A 17951-nucleotide genomic window follows, 5' to 3' on the forward strand; every position below is an offset into this window, starting at 1 on the left:
ACAACAACAGACACAGTTAATACTGCTGTAGTCTAGGACCAACAGGAAACTACAGACACAGTTAATACTGCTGTAGTCTAGGACCAACAGGAAACTACAGACACAGTTAATACTGCTGTAGTCCAGGACCAACAGGAAACTACAGACACAGTTAATACTGCTGTAGTCTAGGACCAACAGGAAACTACAGACACAGTTAATACTGCTGTAGTCTAGGACCAACAGGAAACTACAGACACAGTTAATACTGAAGTAGTCTAGGACCAACAGGAAACTACAGACACAGTTAATACTGCTGTAGTCTAGGACCAACAGGAAACTACAGACACAGTTAATACTGCTGTAGTCTAGGACCAACAGGAAACTACAGACACAGTTAATACTGCTGTAGTCTAGGACCAACAGGAAACTACAGACACAGTTAATACTGCTGTAGTCTAGGACCAACAGGAAACTACAGACACAGTTAATACTGCTGTAGTCTAGGACCAACAGGAAACTACAGACACAGTTAATACTCTAGGACTGTAGTCTGCTGTAGGACCAACAGGAAACTACAGACACAGTTAATACTGCTGTAGTCCAGGACCAACAGGAAACTACAGACACAGTTAATACTGCTGTAGTCTAGGACCAACAGGAAACTACAGACACAGTTAATACTGCTGTAAGGACCAACAGACACAGTTAATACTGCTGTAGTCTAGGACCAACAGGAAACTACAGACACAGTTAATACTGCTGTAGTCTAGGACCAACAGGAAACTACAGACACAGTTAATACTGCTGTAGTCTAGGACCAACAGGAAACTACAGACACAGTTAATACTGCTGTAGTCTAGGACCAACAGGAAACTACAGACACAGTTAATACTGCTGTAGTCTAGGACCAACAGGAAACTACAGACACAGTTAATACTGCTGTAGTCCAGGACCAACAGGAAACTACAGACACAACAACAGACACAGTTAATACTGCTGTAGTCTAGGACCAACAGGAAACTACAGACACAGTTAATACTGCTGTAGTCTAGGACCAACAGGAAACTACAGACACAGTTAATACTGCTGTAGTCTAGGACCAACAGGAAACTACAGACACAGTTAATACTGCTGTAGTCTAGGACCAACAGGAAACTACAGACACAGTTAATACTGCTGTAGTCTAGGACCAACAGGAAACTACAGACACAGTTAATACTGCTGTAGTCTAGGACCAACAGGAAACTACAGACACAGTTAATACTGCTGTAGTCCAGGACCAACAGGAAACTACAGACACAGTTAATACTGCTGTAGTCTAGGACCAACAGGAAACTACAGACACAGTTAATACTGCTGTAGTCTAGGACCAACAGGAAACTACAGACACAGTTAATACTGCTGTAGTCTAGGACCAACAGGAAACTACAGACACAGTTAATACTGCTGTAGTCTAGGACCAACAGGAAACTACAGACACAGTTAATACTGCTGTAGTCTAGGACCAACAGGAAACTACAGACACAGTTAATACTGCTGTAGTCTAGGACCAACAGGAAACTACAGACACAGTTAATACTGCTGTAGTCTAGGACCAACAGGAAACTACAGACACAGTTAATACTGCTGTAGTCTAGGACCAACAGGAAACTACAGACACAGTTAATACTGCTGTCTAGGACCAACAGGAAACTACAACAGTTAATACTGCTGTAAGGACCAACAGGAAACTACAGACACAGTTAATACTGCTGTAGTCTAGGACCAACAGGAAACTACAGACACAGTTAATACTGCTGTAGTCTAGGACCAACAGGAAACTACAGACACAGTTAATACTGCTGTAGTCTAGACAACAGGAAACTACAGACACAGTTAATACTGCTGTAGTCCAGGACCAACAGGAAACTACAGACACAGTTAATACTGCTGTAGTCTAGGACCAACAGGAAACTACAGACACAGTTAATACTGTAGTCTACAGACACAGTTAATACTGTAGTCTAGGACCAACAGGAAACTACAGACACAGTTAATACTGCTGTAGTCCAGGACCAACAGGAAACTACAGACACAGTTAATACTGCTGTAGTCTAGGACCAACAGGAAACTACAGACACAGTTAATACTGCTGTAGTCTAGGACCAACAGGAAACTACAGACACAGTTAATACTGCTGTAGTCTAGGACCAACAGGAAACTACAGACACAGTTAATACTGCTGTAGTCTAGGACCAACAGGAGACACAGTTAAACTGCTGTAGTCAGGACAACAGGAAACTACAGACACAGTTAATACTGCTGTAGTCTAGGACCAACAGGAAACTACAGACACAGTTAATACTGCTGTAGTCTAGGACCAACAGGAAACTACAGACACAGTTAATACTGCTGTAGTCCAGACCAACAGGAAACTACAGACACAGTTAGTACTGCTGTAGTCTAGGACCAACAGGAAACTACAGACACAGTTAATACTGCTGTAGTCTAGGACCAACAGGAAACTACAGACACAGTTAATACTGCTGTAGTCTAGGACCAACAGGAAACTACAGACACAGTTAATACTGCTGTAGTCTAGGACCAACAGGAAACTACAGACACAGTTAATACTGCTGTAGTCCAGGACCAACAGGAAACTACAGACACAGTTAATACTGCTGTAGTCTAGGACCAACAGGAAACTACAGACACAGTTAATACTGCTGTAGTCTAGGACCAACAGGAAACTACAGACACAGTTAATACTGCTGTAGTCTAGGACCAACAGGAAACTACAGACACAGTTAATACTGCTGTAGTCTAGGAACAACAGGAAACTACAGACACAGTTAATACTGCTGTAGTCCAGGACCAACAGGAAACTACAGACACAACAACAGACACAGTTAATACTGCTGTAGTCCAGGACCAACAGGAAACTACAGACACAGTTAATACTGCTGTAGTCTAGGACCAACAGGAAACTACAGACACAGTTAATACTGCTGTAGTCCAGGACCAACAGGAAACTACAGACACAGTTAATACTGCTGTAGTCCAGGACCAACAGGAAACTACAGACACAGTTAATACTGCTGTAGTCTAGGACCAACAGGAAACTACAGACACAGTTAATACTGCTGTAGTCTAGGACCAACAGGAAACTACAGACACAGTTAATACTGCTGTAGTCTAGGACCAACAGGAAACTACAGACACAGTTAATACTGCTGTAGTCCAGGACCAACAGGAAACTACAGACACAGTTAATACTGCTGTAGTCTAGGACCAACAGGAAACTACAGACACAGTTAATACTGCTGTAGTCTAGGACCAACAGGAAACTACAGACACAGTTAATACTGCTGTAGTCTAGGACCAACAGGAAACTACAGACACAGTTAATACTGCTGTAGTCCAGGACCAACAGGAAACTACAGACACAGTTAATACTGCTGTAGTCTAGGACCAACAGGAAACTACAGACACAGTTAATACTGTAGTCTAGGACCAACAGGAAACTACAGACACAGTTAATACTGCTGTAGTCTAGGACCAACAGGAAACTACAGACACAGTTAATACTGCTGTAGTCTAGGACCAACAGTTAATACTGCTGTAGTCTAGGACCAACAGGAAACTACAGACACAGTTAATACTGCTGTAGTCCAGGACCAACAGGAAACTACAGACACAGTTAATACTGCTGTAGTCGAGGACCAACAGGAAACTACAGACACAACAACAGACACAGTTAATACTGCTGTAGTCTAGGACCAACAGGAAACTACAGACACAGTTAATACTGCTGTAGTCCAGGACCAACAGGAAACTACAGACACAGTTAATACTGCTGTAGTCCAGGAACAGACACAGTTAATACTGCTGTAGTCTAGGACTACAGACACAGTTAATACTGCTGTAGTCTAGGACCAACAGGAAACTACAGACACAGTTAATACTGCTGTAGTCCAGGAACAACAGGAAACTACAGACACAGTTAATACTGCTGTAGTCCAGGACCAACAGGAAACTACAGACACAGTTAATACTGCTGTAGTCTAGACACAGAATACTGCTGTAGTCAGGACAGGAAACTACAGACACAGTTAATACTGCTGTAGTCCAGGACCAACAGGAAACTACAGACACAGTTAATACTGCTGTAGTCTAGGACCAACAGGAAACTACAGACACAGTTAATACTGCTGTAGTCTAGGACCAACAGGAAACTACAGACACAGTTAATACTGCTGTAGTCTAGGACCAACAGGAAACTACAGACACAGTTAATACTGCTGTAGTCTAGGACCAACAGGAAACTACAGACACAGTTAATACTGCTGTAGTCTAGGACCAACAGGAAACTACAGACACAGTTAATACTGCTGTAGTCTAGGACCAACAGGAAACTACAGACACAGTTAATACTGCTGTAGTCTAGGACCAACAGGAAACTACAGACACAGTTAATACTGCTGTAGTCTAGGACCAACAGGAAACTACAGACACAGTTAATACTGCTGTAGTCCAGGACCAACAGGAAACTACAGACACAGTTAATACTGCTGTAGTCTAGGACCAACAGGAAACTACAGACACAGTTAATACTGCTGTAGTCCAGGACCAACAGGAAACTACAGACACAGTTAATACTGCTGTAGTCCAGGACCAACAGGAAACTACAGACACAGTTAATACTGCTGTAGTCTAACAGGAAACTACAACAGGAAACTACAGACACAGTTAATACTGCTGTAGTCTAGGACCAACAGGAAACTACAGACACAGTTAATACTGCTGTAGTCTAGGACCAACAGGAAACTACAGACACAGTTAATACTGCTGTAGTCTAGGAACAACAGGAAACTACAGACACAGTTAATACTGCTGTAGTCCAGGAACAACAGGAAACTACAGACACAGTTAATACTGCTGTAGTCTAGGACCAACAGGAAACTACAGACACAGTTAATACTGCTGTAGTCTAGGATATAACAGGAAACTGACACAGTGTGCCTGCATACGTGCGTGTGTGTGCGTGTGTGCATGTGCTGTGTCCAGGAACAACAGGAAACTGAATATACGCGTGCGTGTGCCTGCGTGTGTGTGTGCGTGTGTGTGTGTGTGCCTGCGTGTGTGTGTGCGTGTGTGCCTGCGTGCGTGCGTGTGTGCGTGCGTGTGTGTGTGCCTGCGTGCGTGTGTGTGTGTGTGTGTGTGTGTCCCTACTTGAGCAGTTCACAGCGTCGGGCATCATGAGGCATGTAAACCATCTTCTTCAGGATCCTGCTGAGGTGCAGAGGGAACCAGCACAGAGCGAAGATCAGGACCAGACAGAACACTGCCTTGGCTACCTCCCGACGCTACAGAGAGATAGGGGTGAGGAGAGAGGGCGTAGAGAGGGAGAGAGAGAGAGTGTGTGTGTGTGTGTGTGTGTGTGTGTGTGTGTGTGTGTGTGTGTGTGTGTGTGTGTGTGTGTGTGTGTGTGTGTGTACCTGTTTGAGGTGTTCGCTGAGCGCGATGCGGAGAGATCCGTTCCTGTGATGTAACATCTCACATGTCATCAGAGTGTAGAACACTGCGGAACACGCCAACGGAACACAGAAATAGAATCCAAACAACCACCAGTCTTTGGCATCCCGGTAGAACTACAGAACAGCACAAACAAACGTTCTGAATATTACCCTCCCCGACACACCCACATCAAACACCAGTTCAACAGCAACAAACTCCAGGACAGTGATTCAGATCCTCAACACAAGCCTAACCCCTGCTTCAACAAAGTACTGAGTAAAGAGTCTGAATACTTATGTAAATGTGATATTTCTGTTTTTTATTTTGTATAGATTTGCAAGAATAAAAACTTTTAGACTGTTTTTGCTTTGTCATTATGGGGTATTGTGATGCCATGATGGGGTATTGTGATGTCATTAGGGGGTATTGTGATGTCATTAGGGGGTATTGTGATGTCATTACGGGGTATTGTGTGTAGATTGATGAGGGGAAAAATACAATTGAATCCATTTTAGAATAAGGCTGTAACGTAACAAAATGTGGAAAAAGTTGAGGGCTCTGAATACTTTCAGAATGTACATAAAAACACACACGTGCACAAACCCCCCCCTTCTCACCGTCATGAATGGTGTCTGTGGGTTGAGCATGCAGGTCCGTATGGTCGCGTTCCTGTTTAAAACAATAGGGTTACCTTATTAACACACTACCAATAGGGTTACCTTATTAACACACTACCAATAGGGTTACCTTAACACACTACCAATAGGGTTACCTTAACACACTACCTATAGGGTTACCTTAACACACTACCAATAGGGTTACCTTATTAACACACTACCAATAGGGTTACCTTATTAACACACTACCAATAGGGTTACCTTAACACACTACCAATAGGGTTACCTTATTAACACAGTACCAATAGGGTTACCTTAACACACTACCAATAGGGTTACCTTATTAACACACTACCAATAGGGTTACCTTATTAACACACTACCAATAGGGTTACCTTAACACACAGTACCAATAGGGTTACCTTAACACACTACCAATAGGGTTACCTTATTAACACACTACCAATAGGGTTACCTTATTAACACACTACCAATAGGGTTACCTTAACGCACTACCAATAGGGTTACCATAACACACTACCAATAGGGTTACCTTATTAACACACTACCAATAGGGTTACCTTATTAACACACTACCAATAGGGTTACCTTATTAACACACTACCAATAGGGTTACCTTAACACACAGTACCAATAGGGTTACCTTAACACACTACCAATAGGGTTACCTTAACACACTACCAATAGGGTTACCTTAACACACTACCAATAGGGTTACCTTAACACACTACCAATAGGGTTACCTTAACACACTACCAATAGGGTTACCTTAACACACTACCAATAGGGTTACCTTAACACACTACCAATAGGGTTACCTTAACACACTACCAATAGGGTTACCTTATTAACACACTACCAATAGGGTTACCTTAACACACTACCAATAGGGTTACCTTATTAACACACTACCAATAGGGTTACCTTAACACACTACCAATAGGGTTACCTTAACACACACTACCAATAGGGTTACCTTAACACACTACCAATAGGGTTACCTTAACACACTACCAATAGGGTTACCTTAACACACTACCAATAGGGTTACCTTATTAACACACTACCAATAGGGTTACCTTATTAACACACTACCACCTTATTAACACACTACCAATAGGGTTACCTTATTAACACACTACCATTAGGGTTACCTGAACGCACTACCAATAGGGTTACCTTATTAACACACTACCAATAGGGTTACCTTATTAACACACTACCAATAGGGTTACCTTATTAACACACTACCAATAGGGTTACCTTAACACACTACCAATAGGGTTACCTTATTAACACACTACCAATAGGGTTACCTTATGAACACACTACCAATAGGGTTACCTTATTAACACACTACCAATAGGGTTACCTTATTAACACACTACCATTAGGGTTACCTTAACGCACTACCAATAGGGTTACCTTATTAACACACTACCAATAGGGTTACCTTATTAACACACTACCAATAGGGTTACCTTAACACACTACCAATAGGGTTACCTTATTAACACACTACCAATAGGGTTACCTTAACACACTACCAATAGGGTTACCTTAATACACTACCAATGGGGTTACCTTAACACACTACCAAATAGGGTTACCTTAACACACTACCAATAGGGTTACCTTATTAACACACTACCAATAGGGTTACCTTAACACACACTACCAATAGGGTTACCTTATTAACACACTACCAATAGGGTTACCTTATTAACACACTACCAATAGGGTTACCTTATTAACACACTACCAATAGGGTTACCTTATTAACACACTACCAATAGGGTTACCTTATTAACACACTACCAATAGGGTTACCTTAACACACTACCAATAGGGTTACCTTAACACACTACCAATAGGCTTACCTTATTAACACACTACCAAAGGGTTACCTTAACACACTACCAATAGGGTTACCTTAACACACTACCAATAGGGTTACCTTAACACACTACCAATTAACACACTACCAATAGGGTTACCTTAACACACTACCAATAGGGTTACCTTAACACACTACCAATAGGGTTACCTTAACACACTACCAATAGGGTTACCTTATTAACACACTACCAATAGGGTTACCTTACCAATAGGGTTACCTTAACACACTACCAATAGGGTTACCTTAACACACTACCAATAGGGTTACCTTAACACACTACCAATAGGGTTACCTTAACACACTACCAATAGGGTTACCTTAACACACTACCAATAGGGTTACCTTAACACACTACCAATAGGGTTACCTTATTAACACACTACCAATAGAGTTACCTTATTAACACACTACCAATAGGGTTACCTTAACACACTACCAATAGGGTTACCTTAACGCACTACCAATAGGGTTACCTTAACACACTACCAATAGGGTTACCTTATTAACACACTACCAATAGGGTTACCTTAACACACTACCAATAGGGTTACCTTATTAACACACTACCAATAGGGTTACCATAACACACTACCAATAGGGTTACCTTAACACACTACCAATAGGGTTACCTTAACACACACTACCAATAGGGTTACCTTAACACACTACCAATAGGGTTACCTTAACACACTACCAATAGGGTTACCTTAACACACACTACCAATAGGGTTACCTTAACACACTACCAATAGGGTTACCTTATTAACACACTACCAATAGGGTTACCTTATTAACACACTACCAATAGAGTTACCTTATTAACACACTACCAATAGGGTTACCTTAACACACTACCAATAGGGTTACCTTAACGCACTACCAATAGGGTTACCTTAACACACTACCAATAGGGTTACCTTATTAACACACTACCAATAGGGTTACCTTAACACACTACCAATAGGGTTACCTTATTAACACACTACCAATAGGGTTACCATAACACACTACCAATAGGGTTACCTTAACACACTACCAATAGGGTTACCTTATTAACACACTACCAATAGGGTTACCTTATTAACACACTACCAATAGGGTTACCTTATTAACACACTACCAATAGGGTTACCTTAACACACAGTACCAATAGGGTTACCTTAACACACTACCAATAGGGTTACCTTAACACACTACCAATAGGGTTACCTTATTAACACACTACCAATAGGGTTACCTTATTAACACACTACCAATAGGGTTACCTTATTAACACACTACCAATAGGGTTACCTTAACGCACTACCAATAGGGTTACCTTAACACACTACCAATAGGGTTACCTTATTAACACACTACCAATAGGGTTACCTTATTAACACACTACCAATAGGGTTACCTTAACACACAGTACCAATAGGGTTACCTTAACACACTACCAATAGGGTTACCTTAACACACTACCAATAGGGTTACCTTAACACACTACCGATAGGGTTACCTTAACGCACTACCAATAGGGTTACCTTATTAACACACTACCAATAGGGTTACCTTAACACACTACCAATGGGGTTACCTTATTAACACACTACCAATAGGGTTACCTTATTAACACACTACCAATAGGGTTACCTTAACACACTACCAATAGGGTTACCTTAACACACTACCAATAGGGTTACCTTATTAACACACTACCAATAGGGTTACCTTAACACACTACCAATAGGGTTACCTTATTAACACACTACCAATAGGGTTACCTTAACACACTACCAATAGGGTTACCTTAACACACACTACCAATAGGGTTACCTTAACACACTACCAATAGGGTTACCTTAACACACTACCAATAGGGTTACCTTAACACACTACCAATAGGGTTACCTTAACACACTACCAATAGGGTTACCTTATTAACACACTACCAATAGGGTTACCTTATTAACACACTACCAATAGGGTTACCTTATTAACACACTACCAATAGGGTTACCTTATTAACACACTACCATTAGGGTTACCTTAACGCACTACCAATAGGGTTACCTTATTAACACACTACCAATAGGGTTACCTTATTAACACTACCAATAGGGTTACCTTATTAACACACTACCAATAGGGTTACCTTAACACACTACCAATAGGGTTACCTTATTAACACACTACCAATAGGGTTACCTTATGAACACACTACCAATAGGGTTACCTTATTAACACACTACCATTAGGGTTACCTTAACGCACTACCAATAGGGTTACCTTATTAACACACTACCAATAGGGTTACCTTATTAACACACTACCAATAGGGTTACCTTATTAACACACTACCAATAGGGTTACCTTAACACACTACCAATAGGGTTACCTTATTAACACACTACCAATAGGGTTACCTTAATACACTACCAATGGGGTTACCTTAACACACTACCAAATAGGGTTACCTTAACACACTACCAATAGGGTTACCTTATTAACACACTACCAATAGGGTTACCTTAACACACACTACCAATAGGGTTACCTTATTAACACACTACCAATAGGGTTACCTTATTAACACACTACCAATAGGGTTACCTTATTAACACACTACCAATAGGGTTACCTTAACACACTACCAATAGGGTTAACTTAACACACTACCAATAGGGTTACCTTATTAACACACTACCAATAGGGTTACCTTAACACACTACCAATAGGCTTACCTTATTAACACACTACCAAAGGGGTTACCTTAACACACTACCAATAGGGTTACCTTAACACACTACCAATAGGGTTACCTTATTAACACACTACCAATAGGGTTACCTTATTAACACACTACCAATAGGGTTACCTTAACACACTACCAATAGGGTTACCTTATTAACACACTACCAATAGGGTTACCTTAACACACACTACCAATAGGGTTACCTTAACACACTACCAATAGGGTTACCTTATTAACACACTACCAATAGGGTTACCTTAACACACTACCAATAGGGTTACCTTAACACACTACCAATAGGGTTACCTTAACACACACTACCAATAGGGTTACCTTATTAACACACTACCAATAGGGTTACCTTATTAACACACTACCAATAGGGTTACCTTAACACACTACCAATAGGGTTACCTTAACACACTACCAATAGGGTTACCTTAACACACTACCAATAGGGTTACCTTATTAACACACTACCAATAGGGTTACCTTAACACACTACCAATAGGGTTACCTTATTAACACACTACCAATAGGGTTACCTTAACACACTACCAATAGGGTTACCTTAACACACTACCAATAGGGTTACCTTATTAACACACTACCAATAGGGTTACCTTAACACACACTACCAATAGGGTTACCTTATTAACACACTACCAATAGGGTTACCTTAACACACTACCAATAGGGTTACCTTAACACACTACCAATAGGGTTACCTTAACACACTACCAATATGGTTACCTTAACGCACTACCAATAGGGTTACCTTAACACACTACCAATAGGGTTACCTTATTAACACACTACCAATAGGGTTACCTTATTAACACACTACCAATAGGGTTACCTTAACACACTACCAATAGGGTTACCTTATTAACACACTACCAATAGGGTTACCTTAACACACTTCCAATAGGGTTACCTTTACACACACTTCCAATAGGGTTACCTTTACACACACTACCAATAGGGTTACCTTATTAACACACTACCAATAGGGTTACCTTAATACACTACCAATAGGGTTACCTTAATACACTACCAATGGGGTTACCTTAACACACTACCAATAGGGTTACCTTATTAACACACACTACCAAACTGAAACTGAACAAGGCCTTGAACCGAAACATCGACCACAATAAATATGCAGAGTTAAAAACCGTGTGTGTGTGTGTGTGTGTGTGTGTGCGTGTGTTACCTGTATTCAAAGGTGACCATGTTGAATCCTATAGCCTCTGGTACAGCCATCAGAATGGATAACAGCCAAATAGAGATGATCTCTACTGCTGTTAACAGGGGAACACCGACACCCTGGACCCTGCTCCACGACGCTACCGCACGATACCTACACACACACACACACACACACACACACACACACACACACACACAGTTCTCTTAGTTCAGTTCCCGGTCCTTCTAGCATGGACTGAAGGTTCTCCCTATTCCCTATTTAGTTCAGTTCCCGGTCCTTCTAGCATGGACTAAAGGGCCTCCCTATTCCCTATTTAGTGCACTACCAGGTATGCTTTGGGACAAAACCATGATGTGTGTGTGTGTGTGTGTGTGTGTGTGTGTGTGTGTGTGTGTGTGTGTGTGTGTGTGTGTCTTACCTGTCCACGCTCAGGGCACACAGGTTGAGTACAGTGATGCCAACAGAAGCTTTCTGCAGGAAGGGGAACAGTTTACAGAGGAACAGACCAATGGAGCTGTCATCGAACGGCCACGAGCCAGCCAGGAGCTAAAATATAGAGGAGGAGAGGAGAGGATTAGAGGAGAGGAGATGAGAGGAGAGGATTAGAGGAGAGGAGATGAGAGGAGTGGAGAGGAGAGGATTAGAGGAGAGGAGAGGAGAGGATTAGAGGAGAGGAGAGGAGAGCAGAGGGAGGAGAGGAGAGGAGAGAGGAGAGGAGAAGAGAGGAGAGGAGAGGAGAGGAGAGGGGAGAAGAGAGGAGAGGGGAGAGGAGAGGGGAGAAGAGAGGAGAGGGGAGAGGAGAGGGGAGAAGAGAGGAGAGGGGAGAGGAGAGACAGGAGAGAGGAGGAAAAAGAGGAGAGGAGAAGAGACAGGAGACGAGGAGAGGATAGGAGAGGAGAGGAGAGGAGACACCTATTCCCTGTTTAGTGCACTGCTTATAACCAACTCTGGTAGTGGCCTATGTAGAGAATATTCAGACAGACAGACAGACCGACAAACAGAGAGACAGAGTGAATGGGCAAGACAGAAATATTTAAGTGCCTTTGAACGGGGTATGGTAGTAGGTGTCAGGTGCACCGGTCTCGCGTCAAGAACTGCAACGCTGCAGGTTTTTTCCCCACTCTCAACAGTTTCCTGTGTGTATCAAGACTGGCCAACCAAAGGACATCTGGCCGACTTGGCATTGCACCCACCTGGGGTCCAAGGTCCCCTGATTAGAGGGGAACAATGAAAACAGGCAGTGGTACCGGCTTCGAGGTCCAGAGTTCAATTTGTGGGATTTAGATGTATTATATTGAGCCAGTTTGAGCCAGTTTGAGCCAGTTTCTCACAGCAATGAAAACAGTCCTGCAGCATCAGAAAACGCTGATTATAATTCATGGATTATTAGATATATTACTATATATATTATTATATAATTCATATATTATTATATATATTATTATATATATTATTATATAATTCATATATTATTATATATAGTATTATATATATTATTATATAATTCATATATTATTATATATATTATTATATATATTACTATATATATTACTATATATTATTATTATTATTATATATTATATATATTATTATATATATATATATATTATTATATATTATATATATTACTATATATATATATATTCATGGATTATTATTATATATAGTATTATATATATTATTATATAATATATATTATTATATATATTATTATATATATTATTATATATATTATTAGATAATTCATATATTATTATATATATTATTATATATATTATTATATAATTCATGTTTGTAGGGGTTGATACATATTTCGTGTCAAAGTGGAAATTACAAACTTTACCAGCCTTTTTTATTTGTTATTTGTTAAACCTTGAATACACTAAAAGTTTGCATTTCTTTCTGTGATCAAATTAAGATACGGCATCTGTAAAAAAAAAAATATATATATATTTTGTTACCTTATAAACGTTGATGGGTATATCTATAGTGATATAGATCAGATCTCCCAGGGCCAGGCTGGCGATCAGGGCGTTAGGTCCGTTCCTCATCGTCTTATTCAGGTAGATAATCCTCAGTAGAGTGGCGTTTCCTACCATCCCCACCATGAATATCACACAGCTAATCACTGTGTTTATGTATTTAAAAGCTGTCTTTATGAAGGTCACCTGGTGGCAGACAGGGGGTACTACAGGCTGAACACGCACTGCCCGGGACGACGTGTTGGAGGTGAGGTGATGGGGTCCGGGTTTCAGATGTTGGTGTCCACCGTCAGAGTCAGGAGAGGGTGTGGATGAGATGGGGGTAATGAGGTTCAGAGATGCGATGTCTTGGGGTTTTTGGGAGGGGTTTTGGGGGTCCAGTAGTAGACCCAGGGGGGTGTCTGTACTGTGGAAGGCTGAGACATGGAGATTTCCTGTCAGGCTGGGTTGGCTCTGACACTGTCCCATTGTGAAGGTGTGGAACACCACCAGCACTAACACCATGGACGAAACAGGAACAGTAGAACCCATTCTGACTCTAGAACCTGTTCTAGAACGTATTCAACAGTTCAGGGAAGAGATGGAGGATTCCAGGCAGGATAGTTCTAGATTCCACAGTGATTCACGATTCCACTAGGGAGGTTCCACAGTGATTCAGGATTCTACTAGGGAGGTTCCACAGTGATTCAGGATTCTACTAGGGAGGTTCCACAGTGATTCAGGATTCTACTAGGGAGGTTCCACAGGTCCTCTGGAGAAAAGGGGAAAAAGGAGAGGAAATATTGCTAATATGACAAAGGACAGGATTTGTGGAGGGGCACAAATCTTTATTTCTTGGTTTTCTTGTACTTTATATTTCTTGAAACGAACTGTCCAACCCCTCTACTGTCCTAACAGAGTCATTAAGATCAATCTGTAGTAGACTGACTTTAACACTGGTATCCTGTTTCAATTACTGACACATAAACAATGAAATAACTCCCCCCCACCTCTCTCTCTCCTGTCTCTCTCCCTCCTGTCTCTCTCTCCCTCCTGTCTCTCTCTCCCTCCTGTCTCTCTCTCCCTCCTGTCTCTCTCTCCCTCCTGTCTCTCTCTCTCCTGTCTCTCTCTCTCCTGTCTCTCTCTCTCCTGTCTCTCTCTCCTGTCTCTCTCTCCCTCCTGTCTCTCTCTCCCTCCTGTCTCTCTCTCCCTCCTGTCTCTCTCCCTCCTGTCTCTCTCTCTCTCCTGTCTCTCTCTCATGTCTCTCTCTCTCCTGTCTCTCTCCCCCACCTCTCTCTCTCCTGTCTCTCTCTCTCCTGTCTCTCTCTCCCTCCTGTCTCTCTCTCTCCTGTCTCTCTCTCTCTCCTGTCTCTCTCTCCCCCTGTCTCTCTCTCCTCTCTCTCTCCTGTCTCTCTCCCCCTGTCTCTCTCTCTCCTGTCTCTCTCCCTCCTGTCTCTCTCCCTCTCTCTCTCCTGTCTCTCTCTCTCTCTCCCCCCCACCTCTCCCCCCACCCTCTCTCTCTCCTGTCTCTCTCTCCTGTCTCTCTCTCCCTCCTGTCTCTCTCCCCTGTCTCTCTCTCTCCTGTCTCTCCCTCCTGTCTCTCTCCTCTCTCTCTCCTGTCTCTCTCTCTCTCCCCCACCTCTCCCCCCACCTCTCTCTCTCCTGTCTCTCCCCCCACCTCTCTCTCTCCCGTCTCTCTCTCCCTCCTGTCTCTCTCTCCTTCCTGTCTCTCTCTCCCTCCTGTCTCTCTATGTATATTAATGTAGCTCTTATAACCTACCTACATATATTACAGTTTGTACTGTAGTCAAACAGTTTGCAATACCTTAACGCAGGGGTGTCAAAATCAATTACTGTCTCTCTGCTGATCCTGGATGAGGGCTGTCTCTCTCTGCTAGTCCTGGACGAGGGCTGTCTCTCTCTGCTGATCCTGGATGAGGGCTGTCTCTCTCTGCTAGTCCTGGACGAGGGCTGTCTCTCTCTGCTGATCCTGGATGAGGGCTGTCTCTCTCTGCTAGTCCTGGACGAGGGCTGTCTCTCTATGCTGATCCTGGACGAGGGCTGTCTCTCTATGCTGATCCTGGACGAGGGCTGTCTCTCTCTGCTGATCCTGGACGAGGGCTGTCTCTCTATGCTGATCCTGGACGAGGGCTGTCTCTCTCTGCTGATCCTGGACGAGGGCTGTCTCTCTCTGCTGATCCTGGACGAGGGCTGTCTCTCTCTGCTGATCCTGGACGAGGGCTGTCTCTCTCTGCTGGTCCTGGATGAGGGCTGTCTCTCTGCTGGTCCTGGATGAGGGCTGTCTCTCTATGCTGATCCTGGATGAGGGCTGTCTCTCTCTGCTGGTCCTGGATGAGGGCTGTCTCTCTGCTGGTCCTGGATGAGGACTGTCTCTCGGCTGATCCTGGACGAGGGCTGTCTCTCTATGCTGATCCTGGACGAGGGCTGTCTCTCGGCTGATCTCTCTGCTGGTCCTGGACGAGGGCTGTCTCTCTGCTGATCCTGGACGAGGGCTGTCTCTCTGCTGATCCTGGACGAGGGCTGTCTCTCTCTGCTGATCCTGGACGAGGGCTGTCTCTCTGCTGATCCTGGACGAGGGCTGTCTCTCTCTGCTGATCCTGGACGAGGGCTGTCTCTCTGCTGATCCTGGACGAGGGCTGTCTCTCTGCTGATCCTGGACGAGGGCTGTCTCTCGGCTGAGCCTGGACGAGGGCTGTCTCTCGGCTGAGCCTGGACGTGTGCTGTCTCTCGGCTGAGCCTGGACGAGGGCTGTCTCTCGGCTGAGCCTGGACGAGGGCTGTCTCTATGCTGATCCTGGACGAGGGCTGTCTCTATGCTGAGCCTGGACGAGGGCTGTCTCTCGGCTGAGCCTGGACGTGTGCTGTCTCTCGGCTGAGCCTGGACGAGGGCTGTCTCTCGGCTGAGCCTGGACGAGGGCTGTCTCTATGCTGATCCTGGACGAGGGCTGTCTCTATGCTGAGCCTGGACGAGGGCTGTCTCTATGCTGAGCCTGGACGAGGGCTGTCTCTATGCTGAGCCTGGACGAGGGCTGTCTCTATGCTGGTCCTGGACGAGGGCTGTCTCTATGCTGATCCTGGACGAGGGCTGTCTCTCTCCGCTGAGCCTGGAGGGTTTGACACCGATGTCATAACAACTACTTTCATGACGGATGTATGACTAGTTTTGTCGGTGAATAACTTCATACATTTAGACAGTCACTCACCTTGTTGCTGAGTCTGGTCTCTCAAACTCAGTCAGAGCAGAAGAAGCAGTCCTGTAAAGAGGTCCCTCATGTCTCCATATTCTGATCTGTTTGAAGAACGAACACTAGGCTTTAGTAGTGTTGTAGTGCAGAGTCTTTCTCAGCTGTGTGGTACTGACTGAGCTTTCTCCTCTTGTTGAATCTCTCTCCCTCCTCCTCCTTCTCTCTCTTCCTCCTCCTCCTTCTCTCTCTTCCGTCCCTCCCTCTCTCACAGTCAAGATAACACAAAAATTCACCAAAGCCCCTCCTCCCAAACGTTGATCGGTCTGCCCTTTTCCCCCTCTAACTCTCTCCACCTCCTCTCTCTACCCCTCCTCTCCCCACTCACATGATGCCAAAAGTAAACAATCCCCCCTCCACCAGATCCCATCATCCTACCTCAGCACACCAAGATAAAAAGAACATTCAAAATGAAACCAGTTAACTTTATTTTACTGGTAGCAGCGTACAAATGACACTTCTGAGGGGTTTTACGACACGGTGAGGACTAGTTTCCTGTTGATTCAGTGGCTGAGTCTCTATATCAGCCCCCCCCGGGTGTTTTTCGCCCCTAGCACTACACAGCTGATTCAAATAACCATCTCGTCATATAGAAGTGATTATTTGAAGGGGCTGTGTAGTGCTAAGGGGGGGGGGTAAACCAAAACGTGCACCCATGGGTGGTGGGGGGAGGGGCCGGGGACAGAGTTTGGGGAACCAGGCCCTATATAGTGCACTAGTTTTGACAAGGAGCCATAGGGCACTATATTGAAGGGTGTCGTT

General features: G+C 43.5%; 1 protein-coding gene across 1 annotated transcript in view; it reads right to left on the bottom strand.

Moving 5' to 3' along the window:
* LOC135574228 (endothelin receptor type B-like) overlaps positions 1 to 17313 on the bottom strand; it is a 24360-nt gene extending 7047 nt beyond the window's left edge. The window contains exons 1-8 of the mRNA XM_065025166.1: positions 17151 to 17313; positions 15753 to 17051; positions 13928 to 14699; positions 12385 to 12512; positions 11970 to 12116; positions 6096 to 6147; positions 5460 to 5612; positions 5194 to 5327 (exon numbers count right to left, since the gene is read on the bottom strand). Of these exons, the coding sequence (XP_064881238.1) occupies positions 5194 to 5327; positions 5460 to 5612; positions 6096 to 6147; positions 11970 to 12116; positions 12385 to 12512; positions 13928 to 14479 (1166 nt within the window). The 5' untranslated portion in view covers positions 14480 to 14699; positions 15753 to 17051; positions 17151 to 17313. The remainder of the gene's footprint in view (positions 1 to 5193; positions 5328 to 5459; positions 5613 to 6095; positions 6148 to 11969; positions 12117 to 12384; positions 12513 to 13927; positions 14700 to 15752; positions 17052 to 17150) is intronic.
* Positions 17314 to 17951: the final 638 nt, after the last annotated feature.

This window comes from Oncorhynchus nerka, linkage group LG12 (assembly GCF_034236695.1).
Source record: "Oncorhynchus nerka isolate Pitt River linkage group LG12, Oner_Uvic_2.0, whole genome shotgun sequence".
Lineage (NCBI taxonomy): Eukaryota > Metazoa > Chordata > Actinopteri > Salmoniformes > Salmonidae > Oncorhynchus > Oncorhynchus nerka.